General features: G+C 42.3%; 1 protein-coding gene across 1 annotated transcript in view; it reads right to left on the bottom strand.

Annotated features, from left to right (window-relative positions):
* The window catches only part of RNGTT (RNA guanylyltransferase and 5'-phosphatase), a 463,180-nt gene that overhangs the window by 281,346 nt on the left and 165,813 nt on the right, over nucleotides 1-16,021 (bottom strand). The window contains 1 exon segment of the mRNA XM_077487269.1: nucleotides 7,027-7,098. Within this exon segment, the coding sequence (XP_077343395.1) occupies nucleotides 7,027-7,098 (72 nt within the window).

Raw genomic sequence — 16,021 nt, 5'->3', positions numbered from 1 at the left:
TTAGAATGGCCAAGTCAAAGTCCAGACCTGAATCCAATCAAGAATCTGTGGAAAGAGTTGAAAACTGCTGTTCACAAACGCTCTCCATCCAACCTCACTGAGCTCGAGCTGTTTTGCAAGGAAGAATGGGCAAGAATTTCAGTCTCTCGATGTGCAAAACTGATAGAGACATACCCCAAGCGACTTGCAGCTGTAATCGCAGCAAAAGGTGGCTCTACAAAGTATTAACGCAAGGGGGCCGAATAATTTTGCACGCCCCACTTTTAATTTTTTTATTAGTAAAAAAAGTTTCAAAAATCCAATAGATTTCGTTCCACTTCACAATTGTGTCCCACTTATTGGTGATTCTTCACAAAAAATAAAAATTTTATATCTTTATGTTTGAAGCCTGAAATGTGGCAAAAGGTTGAAAAGTTCAAGGGGGCCGAATACTTTCGCAAGGCACTGTATCGTGTTTTTATAATGGTTTTATAACATTTGCATATACATTTCTATTAATCAATAAATTTAATAAGCAATTAAAAGATTTGCTAAGATTGCTGAAGCCTATCTAGTCATTCCACTACATCCTGAATATACCAACAGCTTTAATAACATTTCCGTCGCTTAGAATTCCTGTATAAGGAGTAACAGGAAGCCAATATAAGGAAGGGATGGGCAATAAGCACCAGTAGGAAAAATGGCAGAAAATGCACTTCTGGTCCGCGGAGAGCCGATTAGATAATAAATATCCAGTAGGGGATTAAATACAATTAGCAAAACGGCGGAACCAGCTTCCTGGTGATGCAAAATATATTGCAAAATGCGTTGAGGCCAGTCATGCGAAGCTGATGTAATTTCCGGACCATTATCCACACCGAAATCGAGGCTCGAACTACAAGCCAACTTCCTGAAATGGAATGGCTAGCACAGGCAAATACTGGAATGCTTGAAAGACTTTGTGCCGGTCTCAGGGACTACTAAATGTGAGTGTAAACGTTTTGATAACTTTTAAGGAATAAATATGTAGAATTTTTGAGCAATGATGGCCGTTTTTCTTTACATGAGTACCTGAGAATTATAAAAGGTGGAGACATATGAAAGAGTGCTGCTGCATCTGTTGGATATATTACTGAAAAAGGACCTAAGGGGCTAAGCCTCAATACAGGCTTTTTTATCACTACTTTCTGGTTAGTGCATGCTGTGGAAGGTGGTGGTGAATCACGGAGCATGAGCGTTTTTGGACAGCACATTAATTACATTTGGCATGTGGGACTAATACATGAAGCATTTAAACTGGAACTTTTTTTTATAATTTAAAATATTTTTGTATGCACAATCAATTGAGAATGTTAATGTGAATATGGAGTTGGGGTTGTCATTTTAAATACCGTATTTATCGGCGTATAACACGCGCGGACATAATATAACACGCACCAGAAAAAAAATTAAAATAAGGGTCAGTGCCCATCAATGCAGCCTTATTAGTGCCCACCTGCAGCCTCGCCAGTCTCCATCAATGCAGCCTGATCTATGCCCATCTGCAGCCTCTAATATGCCCATTATTGCAGCCTGTTTAGTGTCCATTGGCAGCCTCTAACATGCCCATCTGCAGCCTCTAATATGCCTATCTGCAGTCTCTAACATGCCCATCATTGCAGCCTGTTTAGTGCACATCTGCAGACTCGCCATTGCCGATAAATGCAGCTGCGCCAGTGCTGGCTGACACAGATCCGCGATCTCCTGTGTATCCGGCGCTCAGTCACTCACAGTCCCGCCCAGCTCATATGATGGACAGAACAGTGGTCCAATGCTGGGCCAGGAGGGTGGGACTGTGTGTGACTGAGCGCCAGATACATAGGAGATTGCAGCTGTGTGTAATCCAGCAGCGTTCGTCCTCTCCCACTCAAATGCTGCAGGGATCAGAATATAACACACACATGATTTCCCCCACTGAAATACAGTCCATTATTGGATATTTGTTGACACATATGTGTACTTATAATTATAAGAGTTAGCGCAGCTATCTATTTCTACTTATTTCAACACTATTTCCAATAGTATTAGTGGTAAATTGCAGCAGCAAACCCCACATGTTGATAAGTTTTTAAACTTGATTTACACATTATTATTTTTATTTTTGCCGGCGGCACATATCACACAATATAAAGAACAGCAGCTTACCATCTCTCATATCTGTATGTTATTTGAGAAAATACTGGAATGTAAATAGTTGCAAATGATAATCTCATTGACAGGAAAAGATTCTACATATTTAAACTATATTGAAGCTTTAATTAAAAATGATAGTCTTGTAAGTTTTTTTAAATTACCTACTTTAGGGTGCTTTTGTAGATTGGCTTAGGGCTTGTGTTGATACCCTCTCTAAATCCAATAACAAAAGGTAATATATTGCAGCTTACCACTCTTTAGATGTGGTGGCAGGACACTTTTTTTATTCTTTAGTTCAGGCTAAGTACATTTCCCACAAGAAAAAATATGTTAACCCTGTGTCCTTATAACTTTCACTGTGCTGAACTGACATCTCAAACGATATTCACTTTTTCAGCAATATTCTGTAAATATAAAGCATAGCAATGAGCAGAAGGGGAGGCATTTGTAGTGTAAATCAGGAATGCAGCCTAGCGCAAGACCTCTGCGCCTCTAGAAAAAGTTCAGTGAGTGTTGGGAAAACGGGGGGAAGAAACTGCGCTGGCAAAAATAGCCTCTAGCAAAACCAGTCAGACATACTGTGCATGACACAGTTGTGACAAAACATGTAGGGCGGAGTCTTCGCATGTGCCGTCGCCACGCCTGTCCTGCTGTGTACACGAATCAGAATTTTTCCATGCATAGTTTGTTTGCCTTGGATTGATATATCACACTTACTGTTTCAAACATGATGTGAGTATTTTTAATCCCTCTACTTAAAAAAAAAAAAAAGTCCCTCTATGGTTTTGCATTATGTGGATGTCTTCTTTGTGTCATTTCCACCCATTTCACCACATCTACCAAGTTACACCTGGATTCTATGAGATTCAAATAGATGTTCCTGGATGACGTGTGATGCTTGATAGATGTGGATACACTATACTAGCCGAATTTGACTCTGTAATAGAGTCCTTCAACTCTGATAAGAGTCCATCTTACATTGGTGGTGGATCACGTGGTGGAATTGGATTACTAATGTTTTTATGACCCGAACCATCATCGCGATTGCACGGAAATTATTTTTTGGACTAATTTGATATATTATATACAGTATCTCACAAAAGTGAGTACAGCCCTTTTCATGTGACTACACTGAAGAAATGTAAAGTAGTAAGTGTACAGCTTGTATAACAGTGTAAATTTGCTGTCCCCTCAAAATAACTCAACACACAGCCATTAATGTCTAAACCGCTGGCAACAAAAGTGAGTAAACCCATAAGTGTCAATATTTTGTGTAGCCACCAATTCCCAGCACTGCTTTAACCCTCTTGGGCATGGAGTTCACCAGAGCTTCAGAAGTTGCCACTGCACATCATAATGACATCACAGAGCTGGTGAATGTTAGAGGCCTTGCTCTCCTTCACCCTCATCGACGCCCTCAGATGAAGTCGGAAATGACGAAACGCGTCAGAGCGTAACTATACCGGAAGTGACAAGTGCGCCTCAATCCCTGCGTTCCAACGATCCGAGGAAATACGGAAGCACATACTTTTAGGTGCACGCTGTAAACGGTCGGTTCTCCTCGGACGGATTCAACACAGCGGAATAAGGCACAGTATTTTAAACGCTTAAACAGTTTTTTACTTGGTACGCATATATGGATTTTGCTTTTACATAATAAATATTGTTATACAGTATTATGCTATGTCTGGGCATTTTTGTTTCCTATATGTGAAAGCCGTTTCCCACAAAGGAGATAACTGGTGGTAAAAGGAGAGAGCTGTAATGGCATTCTGAAGGCTTATTGGTTTCATACGTTTGGTGAGTGCATTCCCATAGGGGGTCGTCCTTGGTACCACAAGCGGTGATCTGTATGGTGGAAGCTGTGTTTTTATCACAAACGCAAGTCGACTGAATAAAGCACCCTATCTTCTGAACACTGAACTGAACTCTTACGCATATTCTGAAAAAAATGTGCATGCGCTGCTATACATAAAAAGTGGACTTTCTAGTTTTTGTTTCATGTTTTATGTATTTATGATATATGCACAAGAGTGGGTGACTTTAATGTAGCTCCAGATCCTCTCCTAGATGTCTCACACAACACTTCTCACATGCCTTTTCAAAAGGTGCTTAATACAGATCTTACATACTGAACAATTGATAGATGTTTGGTGCACCAGCACAGTATGGAGAGGGACTATGCATATTACTCACATATGGAACTTACTCTTGGCTTAAATTATTTCCTTCTCAGAAATGCAGACCTACCCAGAGTATGGAAAACGTAGATTACCAGACTCTCAGACCAGGCCTTGATAACCATCAACATCATAATCCGAGAGGCAACCCTTGGCAATGGCGGGGGAATGAGTCCTTGCTCCAGGACCCAGAGACCAAGTCCCTAGTGGACTTGAAGCTCTTGGCCTTTCCCAGGAATCACACTGACACCACCACCATCCTATTGACTATATGTAAAACACACAAATGCATCATTAGGAGGATATTAATCTGCCAAGGTACCAGGCTTAAAAAAGAACGTTTGAAAAAGCTAGACAAACTGCTCAACAGCATCCACCAATTGCAAACAGTGCACAAAAAAATCCTTAGCCGCTATGGTTCTAGCAAATCTTCAAATGTATCATGAACAACTTAACAAATTGCCTCTACACAAAATTTAAGTAAATGGCACTTAAACGTGACACCATTTGAAATATGGGGGAATAAACTAGGCACACTCCAAGCGACTCGCCTACAAGATATACAAGATACCAAAGTCCGTTTTTATATCCCATGCATAGACCCTCGCAGAGAGGGTCTCCTACACACCACTAAGGATGAGCTCAGGCGTGATTCGCAAACAGTACGTGCAGAGCCCACCAGGAAGTCAGCACTGCACAGCATTAATCACAGGCAGTGAGACATTTCCCGATCTCTGCAGCCGCGCTTCGGGACAATGTCTCACTGCCTGTGATTAGCGCTGTGCAGTGCCGACTTTCTGGCAGGCTCTGCACGTGCTATTTGCGAATCACGCCTGAGCTCATCCTTACACACCACAAATGCCTTTACGTAAAGATTCATACATTTCTATAGGGAGCTCTACAATTCCTCCTATCTTCCCCAGATAGGAACACCAGGGCTACAAGGCTTACTGAGGCTCTCTGGGGAACCAATAACTATGGACAAGGCCCCCAGCTTAGATGTAATCTCCCTTATATATTATAAAACATTTGCACAACTGCTTGCCCAACCATTTATAGATGGATAGCCACAGGTAGATCTGCTTTGTGCCACGATCATTGGGCAGAATTTTCTCAAATGGCTGGGTGCCATATATTCCTCACCAGCATAAGTCAGAATAAATGGCTTTTAACATTAATGCTTTTAACTACACTGCACTTAGTATGTGCTCTGTTTGTTTTCATGACCCAGAATCCAGTAGTAGGTCCTCACCAGGCCCAAAATTCAGGGGGGCATTGGGTCTGCCAGATGTATTCAAGTACCACAAAGTGACACGTATGTCGTGGATCTTGAGCTGCTGTATTCTGAACCCAAACAATGGGTCTAGCTTGAACAAACTTTCTCTGACTGCATCCTAGGGGTTCTTTCCTGACTGTAGACAGAAACCCCTCGTCAGTTTCTTAACCACTTGACGATTGGCATAATTCTAGTGTTAGTGATATCACTCAGACCTTTGGTCTCATTGGAGACACATCCCTCTGGGTTTGATAGGGTCATTGCACACCCAAAATGTATCAATGGATTCCAAGACTTGTCCTTTTTATCAACCTTCCGAGACCAGCAACCCTGAGCCACTTCTTCCATGATGGCAATTGGTGGTCCCTGGCAGGAGTTTGGTTAATGTTCGAACCCCCTCTTCCAATATGGAAACATTGCAACTGCAAAATTTTATCATCCACTGAAAGGGTGTATATCTTTTGTTCCAGTCTGGAGTTAAAGCGGAGGTCCACCCTAAAGTGGACCTTCCGCTCATCGGAACCCTCCCCCCCTCCGGTGCCACAATCGGCACCTTTCAGGGGGGAGGGGGGTGCAGTTACCTGGATAATCCAGGTAACTGCACCCACTTCCGGGATAGCTCTCTGCGGAAAGGGGCGTAACTTACGCCCCTTTCCGCAAGTGCCCGCCCCTTCCCGCTAGTGCCCCGCTGCCTGCTGGGAAACACACAGATCCCAGAGGCAGCGGGGGAGCGTCCTTATTGCGCAGCGCAATTCGCGCATGCGCAGTAGGGAACCGGGAAATGAAGCCGAAAGGCTCCGTTTCCTGATTCCCATACCCAAGATGGCGGCGGCAGGACCAGACAGGCGATCTAGAGATCGGCTTCGGGTGCCGACATCGCGGGCGCGCTGGACAGGTAAGTGTCACTATTTTAAAAGTCAGCAGCTGCAGTATTTGTAGCTGCTGGCTTTTAAAAAATAAAAATAAAACGCGGAGTCCCAGTGGACTCCCGCTTTAAGCTTTAAGGCTAGTAATCTAACGTTTAAATATTTGCAAAGAGGTTGCAACATAGATTCTTTAAAAAATAGAAATTGTGTGGCTTAAAAATGTTTTTCTAATGCCACAGTCTGTTTTTTGTTTTGTTTTTATGAGAAAAAGAAGAGGGTGCGCCTGAATCATCCTGACAAAACCTTTCATCATGCAGTACTTGTAAAGGGATTGTTATGACTTACGGTATGGACTTTCTGACAGCACTTAGTTAGGATTCTGGCATTGGCTCAACATGACAAAATCCAAGCAACGAAGCATAAATTCAATAGAACCTGCTTCCCCCTGAACAGCATGTGTATAAATCACATGAAAAAAAAGTGAACATTGTAACTAAACATTCCTGCTGTCCACTACAAACCGTACAAGACAAAAAAAAATATGAATACTTACATTGAACTTGACAATGTCGTATATCAAATATCGAGGCACCACCTGTCCTTTCACTTTATCAATAATCATTTCCTTCAAAAACAAAAATAGGATTGTTACTTCATTATAGGTACATATAATCTTATAGCTTATAATCTTAGTTTCTTGGGTATTTTTTTTGCTTAAACAACTGAAAGTAGACCTGCAATAAGAAATAAGAGGCTGCCTGAGCGTTTTCACCTTAAAATTCAAATTACCAGTTTTTAATATTTACACACATGCTTCCATATTTTTTGAGTCACTGATCTGGAACAAGTATGCAGGTCATGAAAGTTAGTGGCTTAAAGTAATGAAGAGAGAATAAGAAGTGGGCAATGGCAGCTCCATATATCGCTCTAACTCACGACAGGTTGGTTTTAAACACTTCTGGGTTTGTGATAGCCAGTGAATAAAATGTATATGTTTTCTATGTATAGGTTCAACAAATGACACCAAGAAAGTAGTATGAATAAGGTTGAACGACATTATCTAACAAATGTAGAAAAAATCCATATAATGTTAAAGTTCACTTTTTAAAAAAACATAATAAAATGCAATTTTTTTTGCCCTATATGGGCAAGCAGGTACACTGACAGGAAGAATCAATTAACGGCGTTGTGGAGCACCATGGTAGTCCATTGAGAACTACAAGTCATTAGCCGCAAAGGATGTCAGGGCGTGTAGTTCATTTACACAGAGTTGTGTGAATGAATGACGCAGCCTTGTAAGCAGAGGCCCGAATGACCACGCCGATTTAAAAAACTGACAGCTAGTACGGGGAACTTCTGCCCGTACTAGCTGACCCTAAAAATGGTAAACGGTAAAAACGGTAAAGTGGTGCTAAAACCACCGACGCCCGCCCCGCCCCAGTGTGAAAGGGGCCTAAGAAAAATGCACAGTGGCTAAATGGTTAGCACTTCCGCCTAGCAGCACTAGGGTAATCTGAATCCCAAACATGGCACTATCTACACGGAGTGTTCTCCCTGTGCCTATGTGGGTTCCTCCAAGTGCTCTGGTTTCCTCCCACACTCATGCTGGTAGGTTAATTGCCTCCTGTCTAAATTGGCCCTAGTACAGGTATCTATGAATGTGAGTTAAGAACCTTAGATTGTAAGCTCCTTGAGGGCTGGGACTGATGTGAATGCACAACATATACAGTATATATGTAAAATGCTGTGTAAATAGATGGCACTATTCAAGTACCTAAAGTAAAAAAAAGAATTTTGGCATCACAGTAAGTAATTGTCATATATTCTACAGTAATCTTTAAAGTATTTCTAAAGCCAAAACTTTTTCATCTTAGAGATTTCATTTGAGATATTTTGGGCATTTTAGCTGGGCTTAGCATTTGACACTTGTGCTTGGAACACTATCAGCATGAAGTGTGCAAATTCTCCCTGTGTTTGTGTGGGTTTTCTCTGGAAACTCCGGGTTCCTCCAAAGTAAACTGGCTCCCTTCCAAATTGGCTGTGTATTTAAACATTGTAAAAAAATTTTTTTTCAAAGTTCACGACACAGGTAGTTTAAAAAAAAAAAAAAAAAATGTTGATCACTTTTATGTAGGGACGGGGGGTCTAAAAGACCCCAAAATCCCTCCTTTGCATTTCAAAGTATTCAGATCCAAATTGTGCATGCGCAGTTCCGAGGCACACGTCACAGCCATATTTTTTACTGGCAACCTTTTCCTCTTATGCCGCGTACACATGTAGCCAACTATCCGGTGGACTTAGTCTGACGGACTTCCCGCCGGACTTTCCGAACAAGCTACTTGCCCACACATGGCACTTTTTCAGTGGACTAATACGTTGTACTAAGTCCGCCGGACTATCCGCCGTACTTTTGAAATGAACGGACTCACCCACACACGCGGAGGAAAGTCAGATCATTTTGAGCGCGTCTCCAGGTAGCCGGGGCCAGCGAAGGAGGCGTCGCTGGCCCCATCACCTGGTATGAACTTAAAGGGAACCCCTACGCCAAAAAATCGGCGTGGGGGTCCCCCCCACATCAGACCCTTATCTGAGCACGCTACCCGGCCGGCCAGGAAAGGGGGTGGGGACGAGCGAGCGCCCCCCCCACCCCAAAGCACCTTGTCCCCATGTTGATGAGGACAAGGGCCTCTTCCCGACAACCCTGGCCGTTGCTTGTCGGGGTCTGCAGGGGGCTTATCGGAATCCGTGACCCCCCCCCCCCCGGATACCGGCCCCCCGCCCTATGTGAATGAGTATGGGGTACAATGTATCCCTACCCATTCACCTGTAAAAAAAAAAAAGTAAAAAAAAAACAAACCACAACACACAAGGGTTAGTTTATTGCACAGCTCAAAATGAGCGGACTTTTCTCTGGGTGGGAAAAGTCCGTTCATTTCAAAAGTACGGTGGACTGGCACACACACGGCCGGATTGTCCGCCGAAATGAGAGTCCGAGTAAAAAAAAGTCAGCCGGAACCTACACATGGGGGGATTGTCCGCCGGACTTTTCCACCTGATTGTTTGATCGTGTGTACGCGGCATTACTGGCATTTATTGGCAGGAGAAAAGTGACCATTTTTTACTTGCTGCCTGTAAAAATACTGATGGTTGGCAGCACTGCTTTGTTGTGATCTTTGCGGATCTTACAGAATGAACAACATTACTATAAAAAAACACTACAGAGGGCAGAAATTGCTTGTTTACTGCTTGTTAAGAATATATAAAAATTTTAAATGTCCTTTAACAGGTGCAGATAAAGTACATTAATAATTCAACATTCAGTTCTCTATAAAATGCAATCAGTCAGGCTAAAATGATTTCCTGTTCCTCATCTGATTAAGTTCTTCCTTTTGGGAAGTAAGAGACATACACAATGAAACTCTCTGTCTACCATACGCCATTAATAAACAGCATTTTACAAAAGTGAATGAAGAAAAACTGTGGTTGGTTATTGTATTTCTTTTATACTTTTCCTAAAAAGTCATGCGTTTTGAACTGCATGAACCAATTCTATGCTTGGTACATAATGTTGTATAGCACTTTAGAAGCCAGTATTGATTAGAATTCTCTATGCTTTTCACTTAACCAATCTCAGATCCTCCTTGGGGACAGTCCACTCTAATTTTCCCTGCTCGATTATTTAACTCACATTAAAAGAAATAAACTGCAAACATGGCAAGTGCCACTAAATCATTACAACTGCACAGGCCTCGCAATCTAAATTAACAGAGTGGAGTTTGTGTCATGTCCTGTAAATCTTAGCCATCAAACTACATACAAATTGCCTCTCTTTCACATTGAAATTAGACCTGGATACCAAATGACGTTAAATTAGTTTGAACTTTAAGGCATTAAACCAACACAGGACATTAAAAAGGTAAACCACAGTGGATTTGTAACTGAATTAAATCTCTTGAGTTAACCTTCACCTGAATTAAATATTTGATGCGCCTTTCATGCTATTCTGTGATGTTTCACATTTGGGATTATTGTATTTAAAATATATGTTTCATCTAGAGGTGATCAGTATACCCCATAAAGTTAATTACCACATCAGCATTAACATATCGCAATATTATTTTAAGGGTTACGTTTCTGTGAACTAGTAATGCAGAAAGTCTGTTTTTATTAAAATATGGCTGTCCCTATGTACATAGATAATTACATAAAGTAGATCTTTTCTCTACATTGGCAAGATCATTTTTATTACATTTCTCATTTTATTATTGTCACAGAGAGCAGTCAAGCCTACAATGTGACAGAATACACCAATTATTGCCAGAGAACCCCATGACTAACCAAACAACCCAGAAAGTCAACATATGATATTAGCACATATTTTTACTAATAGAGGCTGGGGGAGGGGTGTGAATTCAACCAACACCTCTGCATTCAATGCAACATGGTGGCATTTCTTTGTAGATCCCACTTAAGCTGGGTACACACTTACTGACAGCTCCAGTTGGAACCGCTGTACTGACCATGCGATCTCCCCCGCTAAGCTGTTGTGTTCTGACAGGGGGGCAGCCCCCCCACCAGAACATTCCAATCACCGCTCTCTGTTATTGGCTGAGAGTGCTGATCGGGAGTCGGTCGGATGCTGGTTTTCCAGCACGTACAGTCCAACATACACACCAGCACGAATGACGGAATTGTTTTTTCTTTTTTTAACTGCCTATTGTCTCCCAAAATTTGGCCGTGTACGGGGCTTTAGGAATAATGCGCCTCAGTTCACATAAATGCAAATTGGATGCATTTGGAACATCCAATTTGCATGGCACAAATCAGAAGCCTTCTGTATGGAGCTGGATCACATATTTGCAGGCCATGCATGGTCCATTTTTAAAAAGAGTGCCGTGCGTTTTTCAGTCCGGTTCAGGTGTGCTTTCAATTAAAAGATTTGCACTTGGATAACACCCGAACCGGTGAACAAAACCGCACTGGACTAAAAAAACACAGCCATGTAAACCGAGCCTAAAAATGAAAATTCAGGCAAAGCGCTAAATACATAGTTGACATACAGTGCATGCATTTAATTAGTTTTTTCTAATTCTTTATCATCAAGCATACAGTCAAAGGATTGGTATACAGTTTTTAGTGCAGCAATATTACAGTGTAACATGGCATCGAAAGAAATCTGAAATACAAATATTAGGATATACTGGCAACCCCTATTCCTGACTATTCCCCAAATCAGTTTGGCTAGATTCAACGGGTGCCTAATTAGACATAGAACTGAGTCAGATTTTAAACATCTTGCCCTAAGCTAGGGATGGGGGAGGATTCCTCTTAGTGCCACTTTAATGTTGCCTCCCCACCCCTGATGTCCCACCCCTCCCTAACTAACCCTCTGAATTGAAATGCCTTCTCCCCTTCTTTTTGTTATTACCATGGCTCTCCCTTCTTTCCCCCACAGGGGCTTTCTCCACCTATTGCTAGCATATAGTTGGGTAACTATATCTGCAATAAGAATTGACATTTTTTAACATTAAAAACACCCAACACCACAGTTACACCCAGGTCTCCATTTTATGTGGCACGTGGTAAGGCTGCTAAAAGTGGGGATGATTTGAGAAGTCTTTGTCAGAAGTACAACCACAATGCCAAAAAAATGTAAACACAGAATGCAATGATTTGCAAATCTCATAAACCCATATGTTATTCACAATAGAAAACAGGACTTCCGGTTCCGGTGCCATATGTAGGAGGCAGAGCGAGCGGCAGCTCCGCTTAGCCAGCGAAACGGTAGCAGTTTACTAAGCCCAGGGAAAACTCTTCCCCCCAGCCAGACAGCCTCCACTGATCCCCTGTATATACAAGTATTATGGCACTCATAAAAACACCCACCCGCCTATCACTATTTTCTTTCTTTTTATCACTATAAGAAATGAAAAACACTTATTAAACACAATATTTTTAAAAAACATATTTAAAAGGCATAATAATAATGCTGCAAATAATAATTCTGTAGGTGCAATCAGCAGAAGGGGGGGGAACGGAGTGGGAAGGGGTGGAAGTAAGGAGAGGACCCCCTTCCCTAACTAAGTCTAAAATCCCCCAGCGCAAGGGATACAGATGACACTTTGGAATCTTTACATTGCCTGTTAATCTTTACATTGCCTGTTAACTCACTACTTAATGTGAGTGTTTTTAACCACCTGTGCATTAAATAAGAATTTTACAGTCTACACTCAGAGGCGCCTCTTTCTCTTGTCTCCACAGATCCCCTGTGCTGCTGTGGATGGAGCGGTACTTGTATTAGCTGCGATCCCACTCTGGATCCCGCTCGAAAGACACTTCTCTCTCCCCCTCAGGAGCTTCAGGGAGAGCTAAAATGGCCGCAGCAGCGTCTGCATCTCCCCTTACACAAACCGCTCTGCAGCCTCAGCTCACAGGCAATCCCAGTGAGGGGAATGATGATCTGCACAGTGCTCGCACAGATGCCAGTGAGACAGGTAACCAGGAATCTCCAGCCTCCTAAGAAAAAATAGCCCAAGCTGTGGCAGCCTTTCTTTCCCCCACAATTACAGCCGCCGTGGACAGAGCGGTATCTGCAGGCATCCTGCAGCTCTGCAAAGAGCTTGGTGACTACCATCAGAGGATAATCGAGGCTGAGCAATGCATATCTTCACTGTAAGACGATCAAAATAGCATGAATGCGACTTTAGAAAAATGTACTCAAGCCCAGCAGTTTTTGCACGAACAAATGGAAGATTTGGAGAATCATTCCAGAAGGAACAACCTCCGGATAATAGGACTCCGAGTGTTTTAAGTATGGCTCACTCCATGATATCTACACCTCTGCCTTCCAGGAAGCCCGCGGTTTGCACCACATTAGAAAACAAATCACACGTTTAAACTGAGAACTGTACCATTTTAAGATAATAAAGGTAATACATCTCAAAAAAAAAAAAAAGTTTGGACAGGACCATGTTTACCACAGTGTAGCATTCCCTCTTATTTTAACAACACTCTGTAAATGTCTGGGAACTGAGACCAGTTGCTGGAGTTTTAGGAAAGGAATGTTGTCTCATTCTTGCCTGATATGGGATTCTAACTACTTAACAGTCCTGGGCCTAGAAAGGTCTAGAGTGCAGGCAGGCCAGTTAAGCACCCAGGCTCTTCTACTATGAAGCCATGCTGTTGTCATAAATGCAGTATTGCCAGGGCTTGACAAAATTGCTTTTAATCTAGGAGCCAGCTAAAAAAAATTTGGAGCCAGTTTTTTCGTCGAGCCCCATCATAGCGGGTGTCCGCTGATTCCCATGTTCACCATAGGGGGCTCCCCTAAGCTCATCATGGGAGTTTCACTGATCCCCGCACTCATAATGGGGATCGAGGCTCATATAGACGTCCTGTTCACACCAGTTCTGGGATTCCCATCGAGACCCGCCTACAGCGTATTCTGAGGGACAGCACACTTATGGTCCCCAAGCGCTGTACTGTACACCGTCTGCCCTGACCTCTGTATTCCCATGGTGTGAATGAGCCCCAGGAGAGCATGGGAGAGCTGTGTATGCAAAGGGGTCAGCCCTAAATATAAGCAGTACAAGGCAAAGCCTGGGGGGCTAGGCTGTCCTCGCCTCACACAGGAGGCCCACACTGAATGGCCACCCACTTGTCTGTCTACAGTCTATACAGGAGACAAGTCATTGTACAGGTAGAAGCTGGTCACCTCACGCCACTCTCTTCCCAGTAGCCCCCTTCCTGTCTCCAGTTGCCGGAGGGGTGGCCTAGAAGTCCAGCTCTGGAAACAAACAGCCTTGCTAGCTGTACCTGTAACTGATGTCAGAAAGAGCCCACCCAGAGAAATAAAGGGGGCACGGCCTGCAATAAGCGAGGGTATAAGAAGAAGAATTTTTTTGCGGCTGGCATGAGATAGGCTGAGAGATAATGACTTTAAGATTGTGCTGAACGATGCAATGACTTCACTGAAAAAGATGTCATCTGGAAGGGAGCATATGCTGCTTCAAGACCTGCATATATATCTTTCAACATTGATGGTGCCTTTCCAGATATGCAAGATTCCCATTCCATATGCCATCAGAGATGAAGGCTTTTGAACTGAGCACTGATAACAAGCCAGAAGGTCCCTCCCCTACTTAGACTGGAAAACAGGGCACCCATGATTGCCAAAAAGAAACGTTAAATTTCGATAAGTCTGATCACAGAACGGTTTTCCATTTGCAACAGGCCATTTTATATGAGCTTTGAACCATAGAAGATGGCTGCATTTCATAAAGCCATGTTCAGAGATGGGTCAATTCTTTGCATGATAAGAGTTTTAACGTGCATTACTGGATGGCACAGCAAAATGTGTTCACAGTGATTTTTGGAAGTATCCCTGAGCCCAAGCAGTGATGTCCATCACAGAATAATGCCTGTTTTTATTGCAGGGTCACCTGAGGGTCCGCAGATCATGTGCATCCAATATAGCATTTCGGCCTTGTCCTTTGCACACAGATTTCTCCAGATTCTCTGAATGTTTTGTGAATATTGTGTATTGTAGATGATGATATAGTTAAAGTCTTTTCTTTTTTTGGGAATGTTATTTCGGAGATTGTTTTTGGATTCAGCTTTTCACAGATTGGTGAACCTCTGCTCATCTTTCCTTCTGAGACACTGACTCTCTAAAGCATCATACACACGGTACGATTGTTGGAAGGGGATTGTCCATTGACAGGCTGTTGTCTGAAATTCTTACTGTTAGTACGCTCCTTTTGACAATTGTTTCCAATTTTCCACCAACAAATGTTGAATGGCAAGCTAGTAAATTTTTGTCAAATGACAGCTCCATGTTAGATTTTTGGATGGTCAGTACACAAATCCGACACAAAAGTCAAAAGTACAAACACGCGTGCTTGGAAACAATGCTCACCAAACACAAAAATTAGGAGAAGGTGCCCAAAGGGTTGCACTCAAGAACTGAAATTTCTCATAGTACGTCACTACGTTCCTGTTTGTGGCACGACAATTTGTGTAACGTTAGTATGCAAGAGGAGATCCTGCCACACGCCCTTTTGACAAAAATCAGGTCGTCCAACAATCTTACGGTGTGTACGGGGTTTTAGATGCACCTTTCATATCCAATCATGTTACTGACCTGTTGCAAATTAACCTAATTAGTTTCAAAACGTCCCTCCATCACTCCTTTGTTAGTACTATTATGACATATTTTTGTTGCCCTGTCCCAAGTTTTTTGAGATGTATTGTTGCCATTCATTTTAAAATGACCTAATTTTTTTTCTTAAAATGGTATATTTTCTCAGTTTTAACATTTGATGTTTTCTATTTTCTTTTGTGAATACAATATGGGTTTATGAGATTTTCAAATCATTGCATTCAGTTTTTTTGTAGATTTTACACAGCATGCCAACTTTTTTGGAATTGGGGTTGTAATATTAGCAATGTCTAAAACATGTCTCAAAAGAAGACAATAGGTGAAATACCAACTGTGTTGCTCCCAAGGCACATACACACAGATCAGTTGTTTTCAGTAGCGAAATCAC

Source organism: Lithobates pipiens, unplaced genomic scaffold (genome assembly GCF_037356315.1).
Source record: "Lithobates pipiens isolate NorthernLeopardFrog02 unplaced genomic scaffold, aLitPip1_a1.2 Scaffold_18, whole genome shotgun sequence".
In the NCBI taxonomy this organism is placed as follows: Eukaryota; Metazoa; Chordata; class Amphibia; order Anura; family Ranidae; genus Lithobates; species Lithobates pipiens.
Note: the sequence above shows the minus strand (reverse complement) of the source record. Positions and strands in the feature narration are given on the sequence as shown.